This window comes from Triplophysa rosa, linkage group LG18, assembly GCF_024868665.1.
Source record: "Triplophysa rosa linkage group LG18, Trosa_1v2, whole genome shotgun sequence".
In the NCBI taxonomy this organism is placed as follows: domain Eukaryota; kingdom Metazoa; phylum Chordata; class Actinopteri; order Cypriniformes; family Nemacheilidae; genus Triplophysa; species Triplophysa rosa.
In genome coordinates this window covers 1,676,602-1,698,378 of record NC_079907.1, presented here as the reverse complement: position 1 = coordinate 1,698,378, position 21,777 = coordinate 1,676,602, and the positions used below count along the sequence as shown (strand labels likewise).

Below are 21,777 nucleotides of genomic sequence, written 5' to 3'. Positions count from 1 at the left end.
ACCCAGTCTTTCGAAACGGGACTGAAACTAAATTTTATATTCTCTGAAGGAAATGCGAGTGATGTTTGCCTCTGCAACGTTTTAAGTTTTTTTTTGACACTCGACAGAAACAGATAATACCTCAAAGTGTGGGGCCTGAAAAGTTGCTCTTCTGAGAAATCAGACCTACAATTTTCATCTGGCACATGATAAAACAGGCGAAGTATTTCATATCATAGAGACTAGAGGATGAGCTCTTATGTTTTGAGTTAGTAAGTGGTACGGGCAACGCTGATGTTAATATCTAGTTAACAGTTTTCCTAACAGAGAGGAAAATATAGGTTTGGTTTGTAGAGATTTTATCTTCGGGAGGGGATCTGTGACCCCTAGGGGATCTGTGATGCTACTGCAGGGGGACCTTCCTCTATTGTCTGATATATTTTTTTTCCACATCAAATTCCACGTTATGTAGTGCGTATGCAGACCTATTCGGTTAGCAGATAATATGGTTGAATCTGTTTTACTCTGTTGTCAGTGTTATCTGCAGATTCCCTGTTCCAGACACATGTGAAAATGATTTCTGTAAAACGACTCAAGCTGAGATGTCCAAGTGGTAAAAGGGAAATTTGCTGGTTGTAAGCAACTTTAAACACACAAACACATCCACTCACACACTGGCTGTGAAAAATAGAGTTGTTCTGTGAGGCTATTGTTCTTTGAGACCAGCACACACACATTTATAGTCATGGCTGAGCGGAGACAGCGCCAGTGAACCTCTTCAGACGGCACCAAAGATGAGCTGGAACCGTCTGATATCGCTGTTGCCTCGTGAAATCAGATTGTGTCGTCTTTTGTGATGCAGGTAAACACAGTTCTGTTAACAGTATGTCATCTGAAACTTGTTGTATATAAAGATTGCCTTAAGATTCCCTTCATTTAAAGTTGTTATCTAATGCAATGTTGCTTTACACATAGGTTTTGTTTGAAGAATTCGTTTTTTTATTATTGGAAAATAAGTGGAGTCCATTGTACTTCACTAAACATCTCAATACGGAGCTTAACTTGAATGTTGCTGCAAGTGTCAACGCTACAAGATTTTTCACGTAATTGTCTTTGTAAAGTTTCTTATGGAGGATTTGAAATCCGAGGGCTGGAAACGGCTACTTATCCCTCACGGTGCGGCCAGAACAAACAGCACGAATCTCCTTCGCAGATCCTCATCATGGAGGAGCCCCAAAGAGCCGGGCTATTACGAGAGCCCTGTGGCGCAGGTAAATAGGCCCCCTCGCACAGCTCGTCCACAGAGCTGTATTGAAGGTGGCACGGCGGATAAATGGCTTCAGACTCTGGAGAGGATCCAGTCTCGTCCACTTCAGAGACAAAAAACACCTTTTGTGGACAAGACTGTGTCAATGCCAGCTCTGCCAAATGAGATGACTGGAGGTAATTCAGGTAGAAAGCGAACCCCCCGCGTCTGCCCCAGCCTGGGTGAGAGCTCAGTGGGTAGTCTGGAGTTCCTGGAGACTAGAGGAAGGTCGGAGAGGAGCAATACGGTACACGTTAAACCCAGTCCTAGTACAGAGAGAGCTCAATTCTGTTCTCTCGCTCCGGTTCGCTTCGGGTGGCTGCCCATAGAAAGGCACGTGATATTGACGGACATCTCTAACAATGGCTGTCGCCATGACAACAGCAGCTACCAGGTAAGAAGTACCAGAAGTTTAGAATAGGGTACAATTATGTCTGCAGTATGCTTTAGTGCTGGAATTTGTTGCAAACTTGTGACATTTATTGCGCTCCAACAAAGTAAATACAGTTGTTTGGGTGCATAAAGCAAAAAAAAGGCAAAATATTGCCTGGACACTAAATTAAATCCAGACTGAAAACTTACTTTAAAATATGTTTTTTTATTATTTATGAATTGCATTGTACTAAAAGTGCAAAGTGAATTTAAAAACAAGTATTTGTGGAAAGGAATATTCTATCCCACAATGCAATGCGCTCTTCTTTACTTTCCATTTATTAGTGTGATGATCGAACCGCATACATCATATTTGCTCGGCATGTTAAAATATATGTAGTGTGACTGTATGTATGTCAAAGGTGAAAACTGGATGATACTTACTGATTTGAACACAATGTAATGAGGTCATGTGATGACAATGAGGCTTTAAACATCTTCTTTATATGAACATTCTTCTTCCTCCTCAAAAAAACACTTTCTCAAGAAAATATTCAAATCCAGTGTACTTGTCCGAATGTATTATGTAAACAGTAATATATAATGTAAGGTTTCACATGGTGCTTTTTAAATAGATAAGATATGATGTATTTCTATCCGAGCGTTGCGGAACATGACGATTTTAGATAACTTCCTCAATGGTTGGAAAGCGTCCCTTATCTGCTTGAAGAAAATTGTGCTTGCAGTGTGTTCCGACTATCAGGAATTCACTAAACCACTTACATTCAACTTCCATTTTTACAAGTTAGGATGCTTTAAAATGAAAATAAGATTAAACGTGTCATAAAAACACATTTGAAGGAGTGTCTCAGTAGAGCGCTACATATTGCAAAAACCTCGCTTTTAAACGCCTGCGTGTGAAAGTTTTTCTGAAAGCTCAGAGAGATGAAGTCCTCTACAGTGCGGATAAATGCCTTTAAAGCCACTTCTGTACGCTGTGCAACAATTACTCTCTCGCTCGTACCGGGAGGAAATCCAGCCAATGAGCAGGCGAGCTTTCAGTCCTGATTTACCTTAGTGCCCATCGATGCCATAAAGCCAGAGAGAAAAACGTACACCATTGAATGGAGGCAGAGCGAAATATCTGGATGACTGACAAGCACATGAAGTTCATCAAGCGTGTGTTATAAAACAGCTCTGTCAGCAGGTGCTTAGACTCATTCTGAGCAGGTTTAGGAGAAAAAGATCCAAGCACGTCAGAGCCAACAACAGGATCAGTGCTGCAGGGCTCAGGAGATACAGGAACAGAGGCTTTAGAAATGAAGAATGCTTTGCATTTAAAGATACAGAAGCATTTGGGGCATTTTCCAAATTTCTTCATCTTTTTGACATGATGGCATCCCCAAATGTATGCCATTTCTAACTCATAATAGTTAACTGAGCATGTACATAAATAAAAATCAGTAAAACACAGTTTACTGTCTACTTATCTTTTGACAACAGCAAGCATCTAAAAATGATTCATAATGCGTAATGCTTTTGGGTGCAATTTAATGGCTAATGTCAGTTTGACATCATTTCACTTTAACCCAAGTGAAGACAAGAATGTCAAGTAAACTGCAGTTTCATGGTTTAAACAGAGATGGCGATAGAGAGGCAAAATTGAAAGATGACCGCTGTAAACAAACTGATAACGAAATGATTTTCAGTTAATACAAGTATTTTTTTATATAAAAAAAGATATTAATATAACATATAACACTAGATAGGCTGAAAACCTTTCAACATGTTTAGACATGTTAAAATCTTATCTTGTGGCTTAAAGGAGCAATGTGGAAATTTCAGCAGCATCTGGTGGTGAGGTTGTGAGTGAGCAATTGTTTGCAATTCGCAACCTCACTGCTAGATGCTGCTAAAACTCACACAATGGTCCTTTAAGTGGACATATGACACTAGATGGGACATTTTTACCAACATTTAAGAATGTTATCTTGTGGCTTCAATGTCCAAATACTTTTTGGAATGACTCGTGTTGATCTTCATACGTAAGAAGAGATGGGAATTGTTTTAATAATGGCACACATGCCATTCCTCCACATGCATTTCACACATAAATGATGTATAGATTTATGATCTATATTGTGTTTGTTTTCTCTCAGCAGAAACTGAAGTCTCCTATAACTCCAGTGTTGCTCGGCACTCCTGCCAAACTCAAGGGATCAGGAACAAATGGTGCGTAATGACAAAGTCGCGAGACGCCATGTTAAATTGATCAATGAAGTGCTTGGCGAAGGAGATTCTAGTGAATTCAGGTACCGAGGAGGCTTTATGTGATTTATGTGTGGAGCTTTGAGTTTCACACAACAGCACTGAGAAATACAATCAAATGGACATTTTCAAATAAATGAATTCATTTAATTGTTTAATGCAGAACTCCAAGTAGTGCATATCAAATATTATTAAAGGACACATAATAACTGAGAAGAACGGGGTGTATTATTGTTTCTTTCTTGTGTTTGAGTATAGACCTTGGGTTGTTATTTAGATGCCGATGTCAGTATGCTAGGATCAGTAAATGACTCTCATCTGTGGAACACAAAAGCAGATTTTCGAGAGTTTGGAGTCGGGCACAGAGCAGTGTTTTGGTTTCTGTCTCTTCCGGTGGTCCCCTCTGTGTGGTCATAATCTCTGTCCTCCTGCTGTTGAGGGATCTCACGGTTCTGTCGGCGGGTGATGAGCGTATACACAGCGTAACGTTAATTAGCGCGGTAAGAGCAGGACAGAGTTTGGGGAATGAGGGACGGCAGTGGTGCAGAAAACAGAGGCGCTGTCCCAAGAGTGTTTATAACAGAAGTGAAGGTAGATGTGTGGCTTTCCCATGAGCTCCGGCCGGGGCTTTAGTCCAGCAGTACAGATGCAGAGTGACTTTGGGTCAATAACTCCATGTTGCCTGTCTTTCAGATACTCACCGTGTTGCCAGATCACCTGCCTACATCTCTCAAAACGGATTTTTTAAAAATGATGTCAAGTATCTCGTGGCAAGTATCGATTGTTGGTGTGAAACGTGTTTGCAATACAAAAGGCGCTTGTAGGTTTTACCGATTTTAGCCCAAAGAGAGATCACACAAAAATAAAAATTGTCATCATTTTTTCACTCTCAAGTTGTTCAAAGTTGTTTCGGCGACAACGACATAAACAATCATTATGTGGACCGGACTAAACTTCCAGTGGACCTCCGTGAAGAATCTATAACTGTTGAGTAGTTTTATTTTAATTTAATACAATGAATATACAATAAAAAAGTAATATAAATTAATATTAATATAAATTAAGTGTAAAATAAATGGTCTAAACGTCTATATGACTCTTTCTTCAGTGGAACACAAAAGAAGATATTTTGAGAAATGTCTCAGTGGTTTTGTGTAGAGATCCACCGATATATAGTTTTATCGACATTTTCCCATAACCAGGTGTCTGTTTTCTAATATCGGATTCACCGATAAACGCCGCCATCTTGTGGCCGTTTTGAGAATTGCGTGCAGGACCGCCATTGCAGCACAGCGTCTGAGGGGAGGGGAGACTACAAGAACACAGCAAGTTACTTGCAACTTTATTTAACAATACAGCCATTTTTGCACAAATGAGATGTGTTACATAAATGCCTAATATGCAGTTTATGCACACAAATATGTTCACATTTGCTCACGTTTAGTCTGAAAAAATGATATATGGCACACATTTACTTGACATTTGTTTAGAAAGACCAATATTTTCTATGCTTTTTCCATTAAAAGACGCAATCTGTTCAACTATAAATATGATTATTAGTATCTGTATCGGTTATAAAAACTCAATACGGGTCGATCCTGTTTTGTGTTCATACAATGGAAGTCAACGGGGTTCAGTGTTGTTTGATTATCAACATTTTTCTAAATATCTTATTCTGATTGAATTTTCATTTTTGAGCGAACTATCCCTTTATTTAGGATGGACGTACTCTAAACATCCATAAAACTAGAAACATTGACTTGAAAAACAAACAATTTATACACAGATTATATTTGTTGACTTTCTTTTATTTGTGCCCTGTTGGTAAAATTAGTCTTGTTTTAAGCAGAAACATGACAACATTTTTGTTGGATTTATCTTACAAAAAGACAGAAATCTGTGTGCTCTTAATCATTTCCCTTTATTCATAAAAGGTAATAAAGCATCTCGATCTTCATCAGGCACTTTGTGCCTTGTTTATCTTGATTCTTTGATATGTTTTATTTCGCACCTATTGAAGACCATTTGTATGTGCTTTCATTTTCTACTTTTTGTTAAACAAGAAACGAATTGGATTTGCTCAGATATTCGTGCTGGAAAACATACAAAAAATACTGATGAAGAAAATATCAGATTGCTGTGCCATTTATATGTGCTCATCTCATAAAAACAATGATTAGGACATGATGGCTGTACGAAGGCAGCACAGTACCTGACAAACAACAGCTGTGAAACACACAAAACAGAGAGCATGCTGGGTAAATAGCTGCCTGTCAGGTGCTGGCTGCCAGCGTGCTGCACGATTACCTGCCTGGAAAACACAGATGAGAAATAGTTCACTTCCCACTTTAGCTGTCAGGTGATGCTGTGACCACGTCTCCATGGCAACATCATCAGAGAGCGATCCATCGCGTCTTTCTGTCTCTCTGTTTTTCTGTCTCTCTGACACGTGTAATTGATACAGGCGAAGGTGATGTAATCAGACTTCTGTTGGCAGTGTAAACACGCAGCAGGAAGGGTGGACTTCTTATGACAGGAGTGTCGTAAACGTCACTGTATTTACACTGGAACATCATGGATGTGAACACAGCCACTTAGCTTCGCTAGCACAAGCATTGCCATTATAACTTTTCTCTTGCTGAAAAGATTTTTTGTTTCTTTACACAGGAAGAGAACTCGAGCAAAGTGTAAGACCTGAATCTGTAGGCTTCAGATATGGGAAGACACCTGTAAAGGCGTCATACAGCCATCATCAGGCGAGTACACTTTGTGATGTTCAATGATAGTTTTGATGAGTTCTGAAAAGTGTATATTACATTACATTAAGTGTGCAATCCGAATCGCTAAATGAAAAATCTTTGCTGTGGCACACTGTACATGTTCTTTACAAACATCTTTCAATCAGATGTGCACGAACCCTGATCTGTACACACATCAATCTGAGCACATTTGATCTGAACGCTGCATGTGTTGTTTTGATATCGGATCAATTTATTCTCTTTGTACATATTTTTTGTACCCGACTGCTGCGTCTGTTTAATGTTCAGTTTATGGGCTTCACGCTCCAGACTACTTTCTCTCCTTTTTCTTCCATCTTTCCAATGAAATCTTTTATCACTGTTCTCCATGTTGCTGAGATATTGTGGGACCGAGGAAACTTCAAAGACAGATCTCTTAGACAGATTGAAACAGGAGACGCAGGATTGAACGCGGGACGGAAGATGCCATTGAAGAGAAAACAACTTCTCTGTTTCAATCTGCAGAAATGCTTGAAAATTAGAAATGAGTGAAATTTGCTGGAGTTCTCATCTCAGTTGTGTATCAACTTCATCTCGGATGTTTCTCCAAAACTGAGAAACAAATGAGAGTGTAATTGTTGAAACACATGAAGAGTATGGAGGTGTCAAATGAATGTAGATTGTGGAGGTCAAATCATCTGGATTTGAGTAAATGTGATGAGACATATTTTAGTTCATATTGAGATCTTCAATAATATTGACTTTTGATTGCAGACTTGACAAATCTGAGCTCAGTTTCAGACGTTGTTGACATCTCTTCTCAAACTCTAATGCTGTGTTCCTCACTCTTTATTACTTGCTGGAAAAGTTTGTTATTTTCCTTTGAGTTTGCGGCAATCGCGCCGCCCAATTCACGTCATTCACATCGCCTGCCACCGTCTATTCACATCTTTGCATTGACTTTGTATGTAATTTACTTGCGCAAATCCCTTAATTCGCGTTTGGAGACAGTTGTCAGATTTCAGAGTCTTTTTCTCAGAAGAAATATCTGAGACACAGATGAGATTTAAGCAGAAGTTTCCATTGCTCTCCTTTTAATCTTTAATGTGTCGGACTTTTGTAAGTGATATAAAGTGTATTAAGGGCATCCTTAAAGTCCCAGTGAAATTAAAAATGACCATTCTTATTTTTTCATGAAATAAAGCAGCGTTTATAGTAAATAGTTTATCAATGTGGGTCATTCTCTTTTTAAAATTCGTGTGCCCTCATAATCTTCAAAATGCACTTCCGCCCTGAAATGACTATCCATCTCAAATGACGTAAACTAGACGGCTTGGGCGGAGCATCCGTTAACTCCTCCCCTTCATCTGTCAGTCTGTTGCCAGTTCCATTTCAAAATGCAACAGCTGTTTTTATACATCCAATCAATTCGCCGTGAAAAACGCAAGCCACGCCCACTAATTGTCTCCTTTGAAATTCCTTTTCACTGGGAAATGTGTCAGAATTTGGCAGTAAAAACGATCGCAACTTCCAGTTCACAGGGACTTTAAAGCTCTTTTTCTTTCCTCTTTATTTTTCAAGCCTCCTTATGTGGCTCTTTCATACTGCACCAAGCTCTCTGAAAGCATTCACATCACAGATTAAAACTCAACTGCGTTCCTTGTGATATAATAAAGCAGTGCCTCGAGTTACAACTTAATGGAACGTAACCGAATCGTCCCCGAATATCCCCAAACCGATGCGGTTGCTACGGTAACCACAAAACCCTTACGCTTATCATGTGGATTTCAAAAACGTTGTGTGTGCAGGAGGCAGCGCCAACCTCTTTTGTCCTCACAAAGGCCAAACTGAAGGGATTTCATGTGATTTTCTCTTTGTCCTCAGGCCTCGGGATCCGTCAGCTCGGAGGGAGGTGGAAACGGATCACAGATTTGGAATCCAACGGCCAATTTCACCAGCTCGGTCCGGTCTCCTGAAACTAGCGAGCCAGCTTCCAAACACCCCACTTACAGGCGCGGAAGCGTGCAAGAGTTGCCGTCTATCGGCTGTGCACGTAAATTCAGTTCTTCCATATCATCCATCACCATCACTTCAAAGAAGGTCACACGTTCTTTCAGTCTTCCGGACACAAGTCGTCCAATGGCGATGAACGATCGCCCCACCGACTCTCCGGGTGGCCTCGCTACGCCCGTCCCGCCACAGAGAAAAGCCCTGGTGGTTAAAGTCACTGAACAGAGGACGAGCATCACAACCACCCCCGGGGTGAACACTATAGACCACAACACAGATCACAAAGGTTATGAGCACCCCGTGGTACTGAGGAGAAAGGCGTCTATTGTGAAAATGGTCGAGCAGACGGAGCGTTTCAGAGGAGGACAGCCCGATGCGACAAAAACAGCACAATACAGACATAGTTATACTGAAGGACTCCATGAGACCGATGCCATCAAACACGTCTGTAGATCTGGAGTCGATACTAAGGCCAATCCGGTGTTGTTAAACCAAGCTTTTACTGCATCTGTATCTGTAAACCAGTGGAGGTCTAGTACGGTCCATCACAGATCTAGCGTGTCTCTTCATCTTAACAACCCCAACGATAGTCGCACAGTCGAAGAGAGGTACGAGACACCACGAAGGCCGCTTAGCTGTGATGCCGGCCTGTTTAACCGCACAGATCCAACATTTCACAACAAGAGCCCTCCGTGTCCCCAGAAGACAAATATTCACCTTGTTAGTTCCCGTGAAGCGGAAGAGAGCAGCGGTTTTGTCTCCAGCACGGGGAATCTGGATCCTGTTTTAGGAATCAAACCTCTGACTCTATTAAAAGTTCCAGGTACTTTGGAAAGCTCCGGGCATTCACGTGCACACACACTTTAACAGTCCACGCGGCGTTTCTTTGATGTATAATAGACACGTGGTATCGATCGTGTGAGAAGGAGAGACGTTTTAATTGACGCTCGTGTGTCTTGCTTTCTCCCGGTCTTTCCATTTCTCTCTCTGTCTCTCATTTTCACATCTTTTCATTTTCCCACGCATCTCTTCGCATGCATAATCCATTTCCAGCCTGATTTCAGTACTAGCGTCGAGCTTCTATGGGAATTCAGAGCAGCCAAACAGGGCGAATAAATCTGACAGCACGAACGCACACATTGTTTTGTGGTCTATATGAGGACGTACTGAAAATATCTGTGGTTTTTACGTAATGTTCATTGTAGTGACTACAAACTAACCCAGACACTACACCTAAAGGAAAATGCTTTGTATTTTTAGCAATACGAAAATTATTTGCTCAGGAAAACTTTGTTCCTGAAGTGTAGTTACTGTATGTTAAACAACTTTACTGGGGTTTTTTTTTAACTTTTTTTGCAAGTGAAAATATATGAATCCTTAAAACAAGTTATATTTGAGAGGCTTTTTATGCCTTATTTTGGACAGGACAGTAGAGAGCGGACAGGAAAGAGTTGGGTGAGATAGGGGAGCAAACTTTGGTCACCGCGAGTGCAACACAAAATTGTGTGCGTTTATAAAAGTTTGTTTTCTTTCTCACCCCATTGGCACATTTCTTATTTCAAGCATATCTCTAAAATACATGATTGAGGTTTATGAAAAGAAAGATTATTTGATAAAGGGATAAGAAAAAAAGACTTATAGATTATAAACAATCTCACACAGTTTTGATTCTCGAGCGAATGTTTAATTTTGCATTTTGGAGAGAAAACCAAAACCATTTCGATCAATAGTAGTATGTTGTACTTTGACATGAACGCTTGGTCGGAATCCTTAACTTTTTGGGGATAAAATCAACAAAATCAGTCATTTTAAAAAAATATATAAAAGATCTGTTTCAATCTTTATCCAGCCCTGACTTACAACCGTAAGCTTACGAGAATGATTATGTTAATAATTTGAGCTATTGGGTATGATTTATTAGAAAATGTCAGTTTAATGTCATTTGTCTTTCACCCATGCAAAGATTTGTAAGAAGTATGTAAAGTAACATTCAATTGGAGTTTTTAAACAGAGCTAGAAAAGAGGCAAACGTCCCAGACTGGAGCTTTAATGTGTGAACTCAAGATGAACTCTAAACGTCTGTGTCATTAAACCACCTGTGCTGTTGTGTCATGTATTGTCTTGTGTTTTCAGATGATTCGCCTCTTCCCACCGCACGCGCTGTTCTAGCGCTGAACGCCGCCGCCGTTATCACCAACATCAAGCTGCAAACCCGACACAGACAGAAACGCAACACAACAACAGAGACACAAACATCATCGCACGCATCAGCCGCAGGTTCTGTACACCAGCATCATCTCTTTGTGCTCTTGAGTTTTCTTTCAGTGTGATTTTATGCAGATGTATAGACTCTGGACATTATATTGCACAGAAAACAATGTGGGTCTCTTCATTACGGTGAATACAAACATAACTGCTCAGCATACAGTGACATGCTAGAGGATTGTGTGTCCACAGCTTTCTGACAGCTTAAAGCCCGTTTTTATTCATGACGGTACCACGGTGCACATGGCAGAGGAAAGAAATGATTGATTGAGAGCAGACCTGAACCCCGGCGAGTAAATGTGGGATTAATGGGAATGCCAAAGGGGAAACGGACCTGAACACCTGACATCAGCGTCTGACGTGCTTGTGTGTAATGGGAGAAAATCCACGTAGACGTGTTTGGAAAATTGTGTTTGTGTAATTGTTCGTTTTTGTGTCTTGTGTTGTATCACATGCACATCATGAGTTATTTTCATGTGTTTAACAGGTGATGGAATAAACAGTGATGGCGGAGAGACCGGCGGCGATGGACGAAACCAAACTATGGTTTGCTTTGGATCTGAAGATGCTCCGCTATCATTGAGAGTGAGTTGCTGTGCATGAATTCATTTTGCTCAGAAGTTTCTCTTTCATTGCTCAGGAGACTGAAATCTGCAGTGCATCGCTTCTGTGTCCATAAAACAAAGACTCTTGATAGCATTGAGATGAAAGGGAATGCTGACAGACAGCCTTTTTCAGGAATTATAGCTTGAACAAACATTGATTTTCCGTTTGGTGTCACTGATGCAGAAATGATACAGTGCCGATTTAATAAAGTTCTCAGAGGAGTTTTTTGTTTAAGCGCTTAATCTTTTGCGCACACAGCTCTGGAAAGAAGTCCACTCCAAAGTTTTTCTGAAATGACTATTTGCAGGTGTGTGTTTAGTTGCTAAAATGATCCTTTGCGTTTCATTTTGTGAACTAGTGACAAAATCTCTCCCAAATTTCAATACAAAATATTTTTTTATTTGCAATAAAATCCAGCACAGCTCCAAACATCACGCAAGATGTAATGAAATACAAGCTTGTCATTGAATGTGTGTGTAGATACAGCCGTGGAAAAGATTAAGAGACCATTTCAGAGACTGATTTAAAATTCACTATTTATAGGTATGTGCTTAGGTGAAATGATTATTTTTGTTTCAATCTGTGAACTACTACAAAAATGTTTTTTTTACCAAATTTCAAATCAAAATTTTGTTTTTTATTTGCATTTATTTGGAGAAAATGAAAACTGGAGAAACAGGTGATAATAACAGAAAAGATGCTGTGTCAGACCTCAGATGCTGCAAAGAAAACAAGTTCATGTTCACTTTTAAGCCATACAACATGAATATTTCTACATGTATTTAGGGAAAGTTCAAAAAAATATTTTTTTAATGTGATAACCTGGATTTTTATGACAGTTTTCACGTGTCTTGTCATGCTGTCAGTCTTTCAAATTGATGTTGGATGACTTTGTCACTCCTGAGGTTTGATTTCGTTGAAATTCAACAGACACTGAACTGGAATGACCACAATACATCTAGAAATGCTGATTTCAGCTGAAAAAATTGGAATGGTCTCTTCTCTGTGTATGTATGTGTACGTACCGTCATGGCCAAAAATCTGCATGGTTTTTCTTTTTGATCTTTTATTTAAGAAATTCAACAAAATCTACTATAGGCCTAAATTCCCTTTGTCCATACACACAAGTGTTGATCATACACATATCGTGACTCTGTGCAGGAGGCTTTAGCTCTTAGACGACCTGATTTCATCCAGCGCTCACAGGCTAGAGTTCAGGCCCTGGAGCGGAGGTCGCAGGAGAGGCAGAAAACCCTCCGCTCACCTCACAGACCTGAGCCGACCTGCAGCCATCATCAGGAAGGTATTCAGTAGTCAGTGAACACTACAGTAGTTAGAGACATCACGCCAATTGTTTTTTTATTGCACATTGTTTTTAAGTACTTAATATTCAGAGAGAGCTTCAGTATTCAGTCTCTGTTCATCAAAGCAGCATGTGAAATGACAGCAGGGACCTCTGAGAGAAAATATCAGCTCTTGTTAGACCTACGATCTATCGCCCCCTTGTGGACGTGCTGTGAAACTACAGAACTGTACACTGACATGGTTTTGCAATATTTTATCTATTGTTTTTTACTTGACCCACCTTTTATCAAATTCTCACAAGGTTAATGGATGTCAGAAACAGCTTTTGTTTGGGCATCGCTTAATATTTGTTTTGTAATGTTTTGCGTCATTTTCATTTATTTTCTTAAAAATCCTTTGGTTTAGTATTAACTCTTTTTTTTTAACTGCTACTTTAAACTCAAGTGTGTGTGTGTGTGTGTACTGCAGATAACCTTCTGAAATCTAAAGACAGACGAGTCGGTGGAAAGGATGCACATCTGCGGTCCAGGAGGTAAACCACAATCCACTTTCTGCTATTGACGCCTTATCTCAACACCTTTTCCTGTATTCTCTCTCTCTCTCTCATCTCTATTGAAGTTGTTCTGTGTGGCCATGGGGCTTTTCTGGCCTGATTGTGCTTTTCGTAGCTGGTTTGTTTCGTTGCGGTTGAATAAAACTCACCTGATTGGATCTGTTATCCCTGTGTTTCTGAATTAAACCCCCCTGACGCTCGGCTGGCTGTTAGGGAGTGAATGAGCGGCTTGTTCACGGGTTTGATTTACTCTGGAAAAGCGTGGCTGTGATGCGAGAATGAAAAACATGGGCACTTATCTCAGATGAGAGCGTAAATCAGTTTGTGCTACAAAAATAAATGATTTCTGGGGCACTTGGGCACCCATACAAGCAGCCGCGTAGCAACTCCTTGGCAACAAGCCACAACATCCTAGCATCATGCTTCTGATTTCCGATTCTTGAATGAGACAAACATTCTCTTCTCTAAAAATCAGTGCTCATTTATATGTGATCTGTAGACTGCAGACTAACCGTGAGATTTGATTGACAGGAATGACCTGCTTCCTGAAATGAGGAAGAGGAGAGAGGATAAAAGGAGAAAAAAAGAGGAAGAGAAAAGAAAACTGGCGTATCGAACCAACAGGCTTCGTCTGGAGCTCTTTAAGAAGGTACTTCTTAAAAAAAAGACAATGGAACGCATTAGAACCCATTATAATTGTAAATTTTGTCCACACTGGATGCGGCGTCCGGTGTAGACACGGCGTAAGACCATTTCAGAGATTGAAATCAAAGCCAAATTAGTAGTCGAAGTCAAACTTTGATTTGACTTTAGCCTGATGTTTACTGGCAGGGTCACAAATATAGACTGACAAGTGATTTAAGTTTATATCGGAGTAAATTTTAACTTATTAAACAGCACCCTGGAATACTTGAATGTGATTGGTCAACCGTAGAATATTTTGGGATATTTGTTGCTTGTCAGTTTAACTGTCTCTGCTCGAAATGATTGTTATGAGAAGAGTTGCATGTGCTCACTCCGGCCACCAGATGTCACTATAGATCAGTGTTTCAGTGCTGGTAATTCAGCGCTGAACAAATGTCATCAAGGCCTTGTTGTAAAAATCTGTGTTTGCGTTGACATTAATGGTCTTTTGTTGTGCGTGTAACACACTAGGACCATCAGCACAGTGCAAGCTCATCACTAGATGTTACATTGTTTATTCATTTTAATTTTTTTCAAATCGCCCTGGTAACTTAAAGTAAAATAAGGGTCTGTGACCATGACCTGTGTTTTGAGTGTAAGTGTGTGTGTGTGGTTTAAATGCTGTCTGGTTGGCAGTGTTAAAGAGATTCATTTTGTTATGTGTGTGTGTGTGTGTGTGTGTGTGTGTGTGTGTGTGTGTGTGTGCGTACGTATAGAGAAACTGTTCACATGCACGCACACACACACTTTTAAAAACTTAAAAGTACAGAGAGTAAAATCATATTGTGTGTCTGTCATGAAGGTGAACATGTCTGAATGTATTATCCTGCAGTCTTTCACTTGTTGTAAGACTTGTGCATGACATGTTGTATTAATTAAGATGTGTTTTAACGTTCAGTCTTCAACTCTTGCTGACCACAGCCGAAGTACATTTGGAGTTCATTTCATGTCTTCATTTCATTTTTTACAGAAACTTTTGGACCAGGTTTTGCAGCGAGGAAATAACTGACATGGTCTTGGACTCGCTTCTTTTCTCACGCTGGACTTAAAAATTTATACCGTGACAACGGTTATAAATGTTTCATTTGTGTTTTGTTTTTTTAATGAATGTGCGATAAATGTGAATGTCATTACTATGGTTTCTCTCTCTATGCATAACTTTATTTCATGGGTAGCAATTTGTCTTCATAACTTCTAATTTGGTCACATTTATCAGACTGTGTGGGAGGCCGAGGATGGCTGTCACAATCTTTACAGCTGTGAATATTATCAGGGTATGTTTTTCGTTTGTTTTTTTAGTTAATTACTGTACAGGAACAGCGTTGATTACTAAAAAACTATTAAACATTAACAGTAAATTGTCTATGAAAAAGATGTTGGCTAATTCATCACACTAACCCTATTGTTGATTTTTGAAAGACACTTTTCTTTGAAATAAGAAATACTTTATGATATTAAAACAAAGTGACGCTTTTTTTTAAGTATGTTAGGCTATTTGATGTGTTTTAAGCTAGATTTAGCCACTTTAAAAGGGTTTTTAGAGAACATAATTCTCCAAAATATTTGTAAATTTCGACTATTTTAAACTCGCTCTTTGAAACCAACACACAAAATGAACTGCTTGAGAACCAAAATTCACTTTTAATTTGACTTTTAAAACACCTCATACTTTCTATACAGTATATGAAGAGTTTGGTTCCAAAATGAGATAACTCCGTTTTTAAATAATTTCAAAAATCATGATTTTATTATGTTAGTTAGCTGTGTTTTTTTGTTATTATGGCTTGAATCAAAACAAACCAACAGCAGTTTGATTGATATTAATTGGAATGCACAATAAAAAACATGATTTTAAAAAAAAGTTGTGTATTAGTCATCTCATTTTGGAACCAAACTCTTCATATCAACTTTTCTGTGTGACAACTAGCCCCGGTCTCCCTTATATGATTACCTAAAGTCACATGTGTGAAAGATAATTATGCATGTTTTTCGTTGATTTCTTTTAAGGTGGTTCAAGCTTGCAAACAATAACACGTGACTTTGAAACACAGCGAAAGAGAAACAGACTGGTGTCAAAATGCGTCTCAGGCGAGCCATGCGTCCAACGGACAGTGACGTCACTTCGTAACGTAAATCCGCTACCTGAATATTTCTGGAATTAATTCATTTGTAGAATCCAGCTGCCACGTCCATAAATAAGCGAGCGCTGTGCATCCAGAACAAGATTAAGCACTCGGAAGAGAAGTGGCCACGGACTGTTCACGCTCTCAGAGGCAGACCCCTGTCTTATTACATTATGTAGCGTACTGGAAATAAAAGTGTACATTACAGATCCAGTCATCCTCTCTAAAAGCTTAATAGATTAAGAACTCAACCTTTCAAAGACGTTCTTTGAACACTTGAAGAGTCTCGATCGTACGTTCATTTAAGGTCGCGTGTTCTTCGGGCTCATTTGGACATCGCCGGCCACTGTCCGCGTCTCTCTGAGCCATTAGCAGCGAGCGAAAGGAATTTGACCCCTTGTGAATAGGAATGCGTCACTAATAGAGCCGTGCGCTGATGCAGACTGAAAGAAGCTTTTGTCTCCTGTCTGAAGAGACAAGGAACGGCCAAGACTGTCCCACACGTGCCTGCTCACAACGCCCATGAGCCTGTGCAGTAATCTCGATTGTGAGGAAACTTGCAGTAAAAGTATGTGATAAATATTTAGATATGCATATACCCAACACCAAAAAAGCAATCTAATGTTTTTTTGAGATTTGAACTTTGAAGCAAGAAAAGTGTATTCAGTTTAGTGCGTAGCAAAACAACATGCACGCACTGGGACGTACTAACAAGAAGCGGAAGTGGCCGTTGTTGTCTAGACAACCTTGTGACCATTACCTGTCACATACATCAAAATACAGCTCTTCTTTCCATTGAAGTATTTATTAAATTATTGTTCCAACGTAATGTTGACTCTATATAGTTGTATTTATTAATTTAGTGACGCATCAGTTATTTAATTTTGTGGCGCGTCACTAAAGTCCGCCTACTCGCTGAGAGTTGTGGGTAATATTATCCATTAGAGTGTGTGCATCATTCTGCACTTCGAATTTCTACCCGTTCGGGAATCTTTGGAATACTCTTTTCAACATACTACGATTTGGGACAAACTGGCTGCGTCCGAAATGGCATTCTGTGACAGTACGTACTGAAAGTACCTACCTATCGGCCGTTAAAACACTACGTTCTATATAGTATGCGTGGGAGTAGTATCAATACACTTCGGACATACTGCGTCCATGTTTTATGGTCATGTGACCCGTATGCTCTTTGACCCATGACGTTTTAACAACAACCTAAACGTGAACGTTGATAAAAAACATAATTTAGTCACGAGAAATTAATTTATTGGCACTTACATTAGAAACGGAAGTCTGCCTTAAAGTTTTCCGCTATATTTATTTGATTTACTTTTGAAATTTGACCATTACTCAGCTTGCGTGGGCCATCCGATCCACACTCACGAATCTCGGCGGAAGTAGTAGACCCTCCGGGTATTTCTCGCCAACTGTTTTTTGCGTACTGAGGTTTCGGACATACTATCATGACTCATACTCGTTTTCGCCTACTATATAGTATGGAAGTAGGCGATTTCGGACGCAGCCACTAATTCCATTTTCGAATACTATTTAGCACGGATAGAATTGCTATGTCACCATTCTTGCATACACTCAGTATATAAAACAAACCAAAAGCGTGAATACTTTTAGTGTATGATTAAGCAGCTGAGTTGGGTTGCAAGAAGACTTTCTTTGTGTTTTACATTGTGTTTATGATACCTAAAACGTATTTTACGTAAGTACGTAATGGTGGTAACACATCTCAGTTCTCAAGGGGCCGGTAAAGTTTCAGTGCTATTAAACCACACGGATTATTCTTTTTCAAGTAGATGTAAACATTTGATAAATAAGGACTTCTCACTGTCACCCTTACGTGACAGTAGTTTGTTCTAAAGAGAAACACTGACTGTTTACACTAATGCCCACTGCAGAAGTGCATTTTAAAATGTTTCGGAGCGAAATTCACATCACAATGCAACAATTTATATAATCAAACTTGCATCACTAAGTGTTTGTGTTCACATAGTTGTAAAATATGTTTTAGGCATAATAGTTGTTTACACGAGATATAGTCTGTGTGTACAAACAGCTTTATTGTAACCAATACTCAATATCTCACATTGGAAATTTAAAAGTATTTTACAATTTGAATAAATTCCTACAATCATATTTGTACATTTTAGTAAAATATGCTTTACATAGGCAATACGTATTGTTTCAAAGTACAAGTTTTCATTCCTCATTGCCTCTAGTAACAAGCCAAAAGTGACTGGAAGGATTGCCGGATGATGTGCAGGTAAAAAAATATTACAATTTTATATTTAAAATCATTTAAAAATGTGCATTAGTTTATAGTCCTTGAAGCCACTTTATAAGCAAGTTATAAAATGTAAGTTAAGGTGTGGTCCTGTTACCCTGCTGAGTGTTTCCCAGAGGTGAATGGGTTTGTAAGCCATGTATATGGAGATTGTGTTACTGCAGGAGCTCATCTTGTGTTTAATTTTGACCTGAAGACAGATTCCACAATGACCCTGTTAACCTTCAACAGATCTTGAGTGAATTACATCCAGCTTTTGATTCCATCAATAAAGATGAATAAGGCCTTTCTGTCTCTAAACAAAAACAGAAACAAGTAATGATTTCAATAATGAACCATGGGTTTTTGAAATCTGACTTACTTTCAGTCTATTTTAAATGAACTTATATGAAAAAAAAATCTGGAATAGTTAGGGTACCCATTTTTTAAAGCGACCTTTGAGCGGTCTAATGAAATATTCTGAAAGGCTGTGACATACTTTTAAGTAATACAATTCTTCATTCGTATTCTCTCACTTTTACAGTCATTTGTGCTTTAATATTTCATTAAATGGTTCTCTGAGATGAGCTGAAACAGAAGGTGTGTAAGTGAATGTTCTTCTTTTTTTCACTGGAGCAGCACAGGCCCTGTCTTTGAGATCAGGACATGTTGTAAATGGATTTCTTCTGTCTCTTACGGTTGGATCCGTTTCTCTTGTCTTTTGAAATCTGGGTAATGCAAGAACAGAGTGAAGAAATCGCAAAGTATTTTGCTCTTGAGAATTGGGGGCATTTTTGAACACAAAGCAGCACAGCAGATGCTGTTGGATGTTATTTTTTTCATGTGTTTTCAGCATGTGTAGTCTTGAGTTTGACAAATTATAAGACAATTCTGATTCATGTTTACTATATAAAGAGATTTTACTCATTATAAGCTGCGGAAATCATGTTTGCGTTTGACGTTGATCACAAATGATAATTTGCAATTATGACTATTGCATAAAAGAAAACTAACCATTCTCTAAAACATGTTATTGTAGTTATTTTAATGTTGTACAGTAGTTTGTCAAGAGAGAAAGAAAAAGAAAGGAAGAAAGAAAGAAAGACGAGATAAATACATACACGCGCACGCACGCACAGCGCACGCACACACACACACCTACATTGATGGGTTTTAAATTAATTTTTAAATTATATACAAATATCAAACCAAATGGATCTTAGATTAGATTACTTTTGTAAACACATTAGTGTTGCATTGTTTACATAGTGTCTTAAAGTTTTTTTTAAGTCGTCCTAGTTTCTCCCGGTGTGGTTTGGCGCAAATGGCACACACACGCACAGCACATGGTATCTCTGACTGACAACACCACTTTGTGCTAGAGATCTGCTCCCGATTACGCGCGCGCGCGCACACCGCGCGTCCCGTTACACGCGCCTGCATTCGTTCAAATCGCCGCTCATGGAGAGCTGATGTCTGGCGCTCGTTCATGGAGTCTCCTGGTGTCTCTCAGATTTCAGGAAGTCTCTGAAGTCATCAGCTGCTGTCTGCTCTTGCTCTATATTATGGTGGTGCGGTCGTGATACGCGTGGATCGTCCGTGTGGATCTTCAGTCGGGCAGCATGTCCACCCGGCACGGGCCGAACTTTGCGCTTCTGCCCGCGGTCTGCGCGCATGTTGTGTCCGTGTTGACTGTCTGCTGCGCTGGAAGTCTGCTTCTGCGAGGTAAGCGTGATTTTACAACATGACAAGATTCTCTTTGTGCGCTCACAAGTTTCACATGACTGCGCGTGACAGTGTCCCAAAATCTAGTGCGCTGCCTTTTTAGACACAGCGTATTTGGCCATCATGGCACACTATAAAAGACCAGATATCACGGTTGCTGGTTGTATTTTGATCCGAACGGATTCTTAATGTTACTTTCATTCGTATGGTCAGTTGTTTTCAGTCATTATATTTACTTTAATTATTACCCAACTATTTTTTTTAGTCAACATCTCGGTAGCATTTTGGGTATTGTGTGTCTCTACCTTGGCACACACCATGGCAGCTTATGTTTAGGGAGCAGATGGGTCTTGCTCTCTTTCCAAAGCAACACATGATGAACTGTTGTACTTTTTGTAATAAAAACACCAGATTTTTCTCCCTAACAGCGTCTGTTGTACCAGTCGTGTCTTTTATATTCCTTATTGGCACAGAAGTTCATTTGAATGCTCATTTAGTTGAGATTCCTACTGTTCATTTATTTCACATAATAGCTGAATGTGGGGCAGTCTCACAAAACAAGCCCTGCCCGTATTTGACCCCATAATCGAAATGACAAAATACACTTTGCATAAAGAAAATGAAGCATGTTTTAGGTCCATAAAGCAATCCATTGATTGCATTATTTTTACAATTTACAATTCCACGGTAAATTGCTTACATTGTGATTTATTTCAATTGAAAGTATACTTAACTGTAGTCTATTGTATTGCTTTATTGCGCTAATGTACTGTAAGTTAAAACAGTATAACGGATTGTTAGAGTATTTTAATTTTTTTACCGTATTAAGCAACTAATAAGGATCACAGCTAAGGTCTCTCTCTCTCTCTCTCTCTCTCTCTCTCTCTCTCTCTCTCTCTCTCTCTCTCTCTCTCTCTCTCTCTGTCGTTCTCTCTCTCTCTCTCTCTCTCTTCACTCTCAGCAGTCGCGACTCGCATCGCTCGCTCCTCTTCTCTCCTCTCTTTCTCTCTCTCTCTGTCTCTCTCTCTCTCTCTCTCTCTCTCCTCTCTCTCTCTCTCTCTCTCTCTCTGTCTCTCTGTCTCTGTCTCTCTCTCTCTCTCTCTCCTCTCTCTCTCTCTCTCTCTCTCTCTCTCTCTCTTTCTTTCTCTCTCTCCACACATATTTATAATGCGATCTTAATTGACACAGAAGACAATCACTTTGGCCCCTGATGTTAAATGTATTTCTCTGCGTGTGATGATGATGTTATTGTGTGCTCTGGAGACTTCATCTCATGTTGAGGATCATTAATAGTTAAAAGCTCATTCATCACACACGCTGTAACTGAGTTGAAATCAGACTCCACGCAGGATCACTGGATGTTGTCGCTGTGATTAGAAGATGTGAGCGCAGGAGCTCGGCTAATGAAACAGACCCACCGTACGCGACGCTGGCACATTTGATAAATGACAGAGAGTTTATGGTGACGTGCTCTTCATCAGCCCGAGATTACATTCGGCCTCATTACATCAGAGCGCTTCTGAAAAACAGCTGTGCTGACTTAACACAAAAGACCACTGCTGACA

General features: G+C 39.5%; 2 protein-coding genes across 5 annotated transcripts in view; both read left to right on the top strand.

The window, feature by feature from the left end:
* Positions 1–726: 726 nt before the first annotated feature.
* On the top strand, positions 727–15,880 carry lg18h10orf90 (linkage group 18 C10orf90 homolog). Of its 4 annotated transcripts, none has more exons than XM_057359096.1 (11): positions 727–841; positions 1,101–1,679; positions 3,820–3,889; positions 6,593–6,681; positions 8,548–9,496; positions 10,807–10,950; positions 11,426–11,523; positions 12,706–12,847; positions 13,318–13,381; positions 13,934–14,051; positions 15,057–15,880. In XM_057359096.1, exons 1-11 carry the CDS (start codon positions 836–838, stop codon positions 15,093–15,095), a joined length of 2,298 nt encoding a protein of 765 aa, XP_057215079.1. In that variant the 5' UTR covers positions 727–835; the 3' UTR covers positions 15,096–15,880. The 4 variants fall into 4 exon arrangements, 3 of the variants coding, with proteins under 3 accessions (XP_057215079.1, XP_057215078.1, XP_057215080.1); XM_057359095.1 differs by having other exon boundaries at positions 3,817–3,889; XM_057359097.1 differs by having other exon boundaries at positions 733–841; positions 955–1,679; positions 3,817–3,889.
* Positions 15,881–19,855: 3,975 nt separating this feature from the next.
* The window catches only part of LOC130569440 (disintegrin and metalloproteinase domain-containing protein 12), a 77,277-nt gene continuing 75,355 nt past the window's right edge, over positions 19,856–21,777 (top strand). The window contains exon 1 of the mRNA XM_057359094.1: positions 19,856–20,212. Coding sequence (XP_057215077.1) covers positions 20,110–20,212 — 103 coding nt within the window. The 5' untranslated portion in view covers positions 19,856–20,109. The remainder of the gene's footprint in view (positions 20,213–21,777) is intronic.

What these genes read in the sequence shown, in the direction of transcription:
- lg18h10orf90 (XM_057359095.1), top strand. An exon ending in GACTCTATTAAAAGTTCCAG is followed by an intron (nt 9,497 to 10,806) that starts GTACTTTGGAAA and finishes TTGTGTTTTCAG; the next exon opens with ATGATTCGCCTCTTCCCACC. An exon ending in GTCTGGAGCTCTTTAAGAAG is followed by an intron (nt 14,052 to 15,056) that starts GTACTTCTTAAA and finishes CATTTTTTACAG; the next exon opens with AAACTTTTGGACCAGGTTTT.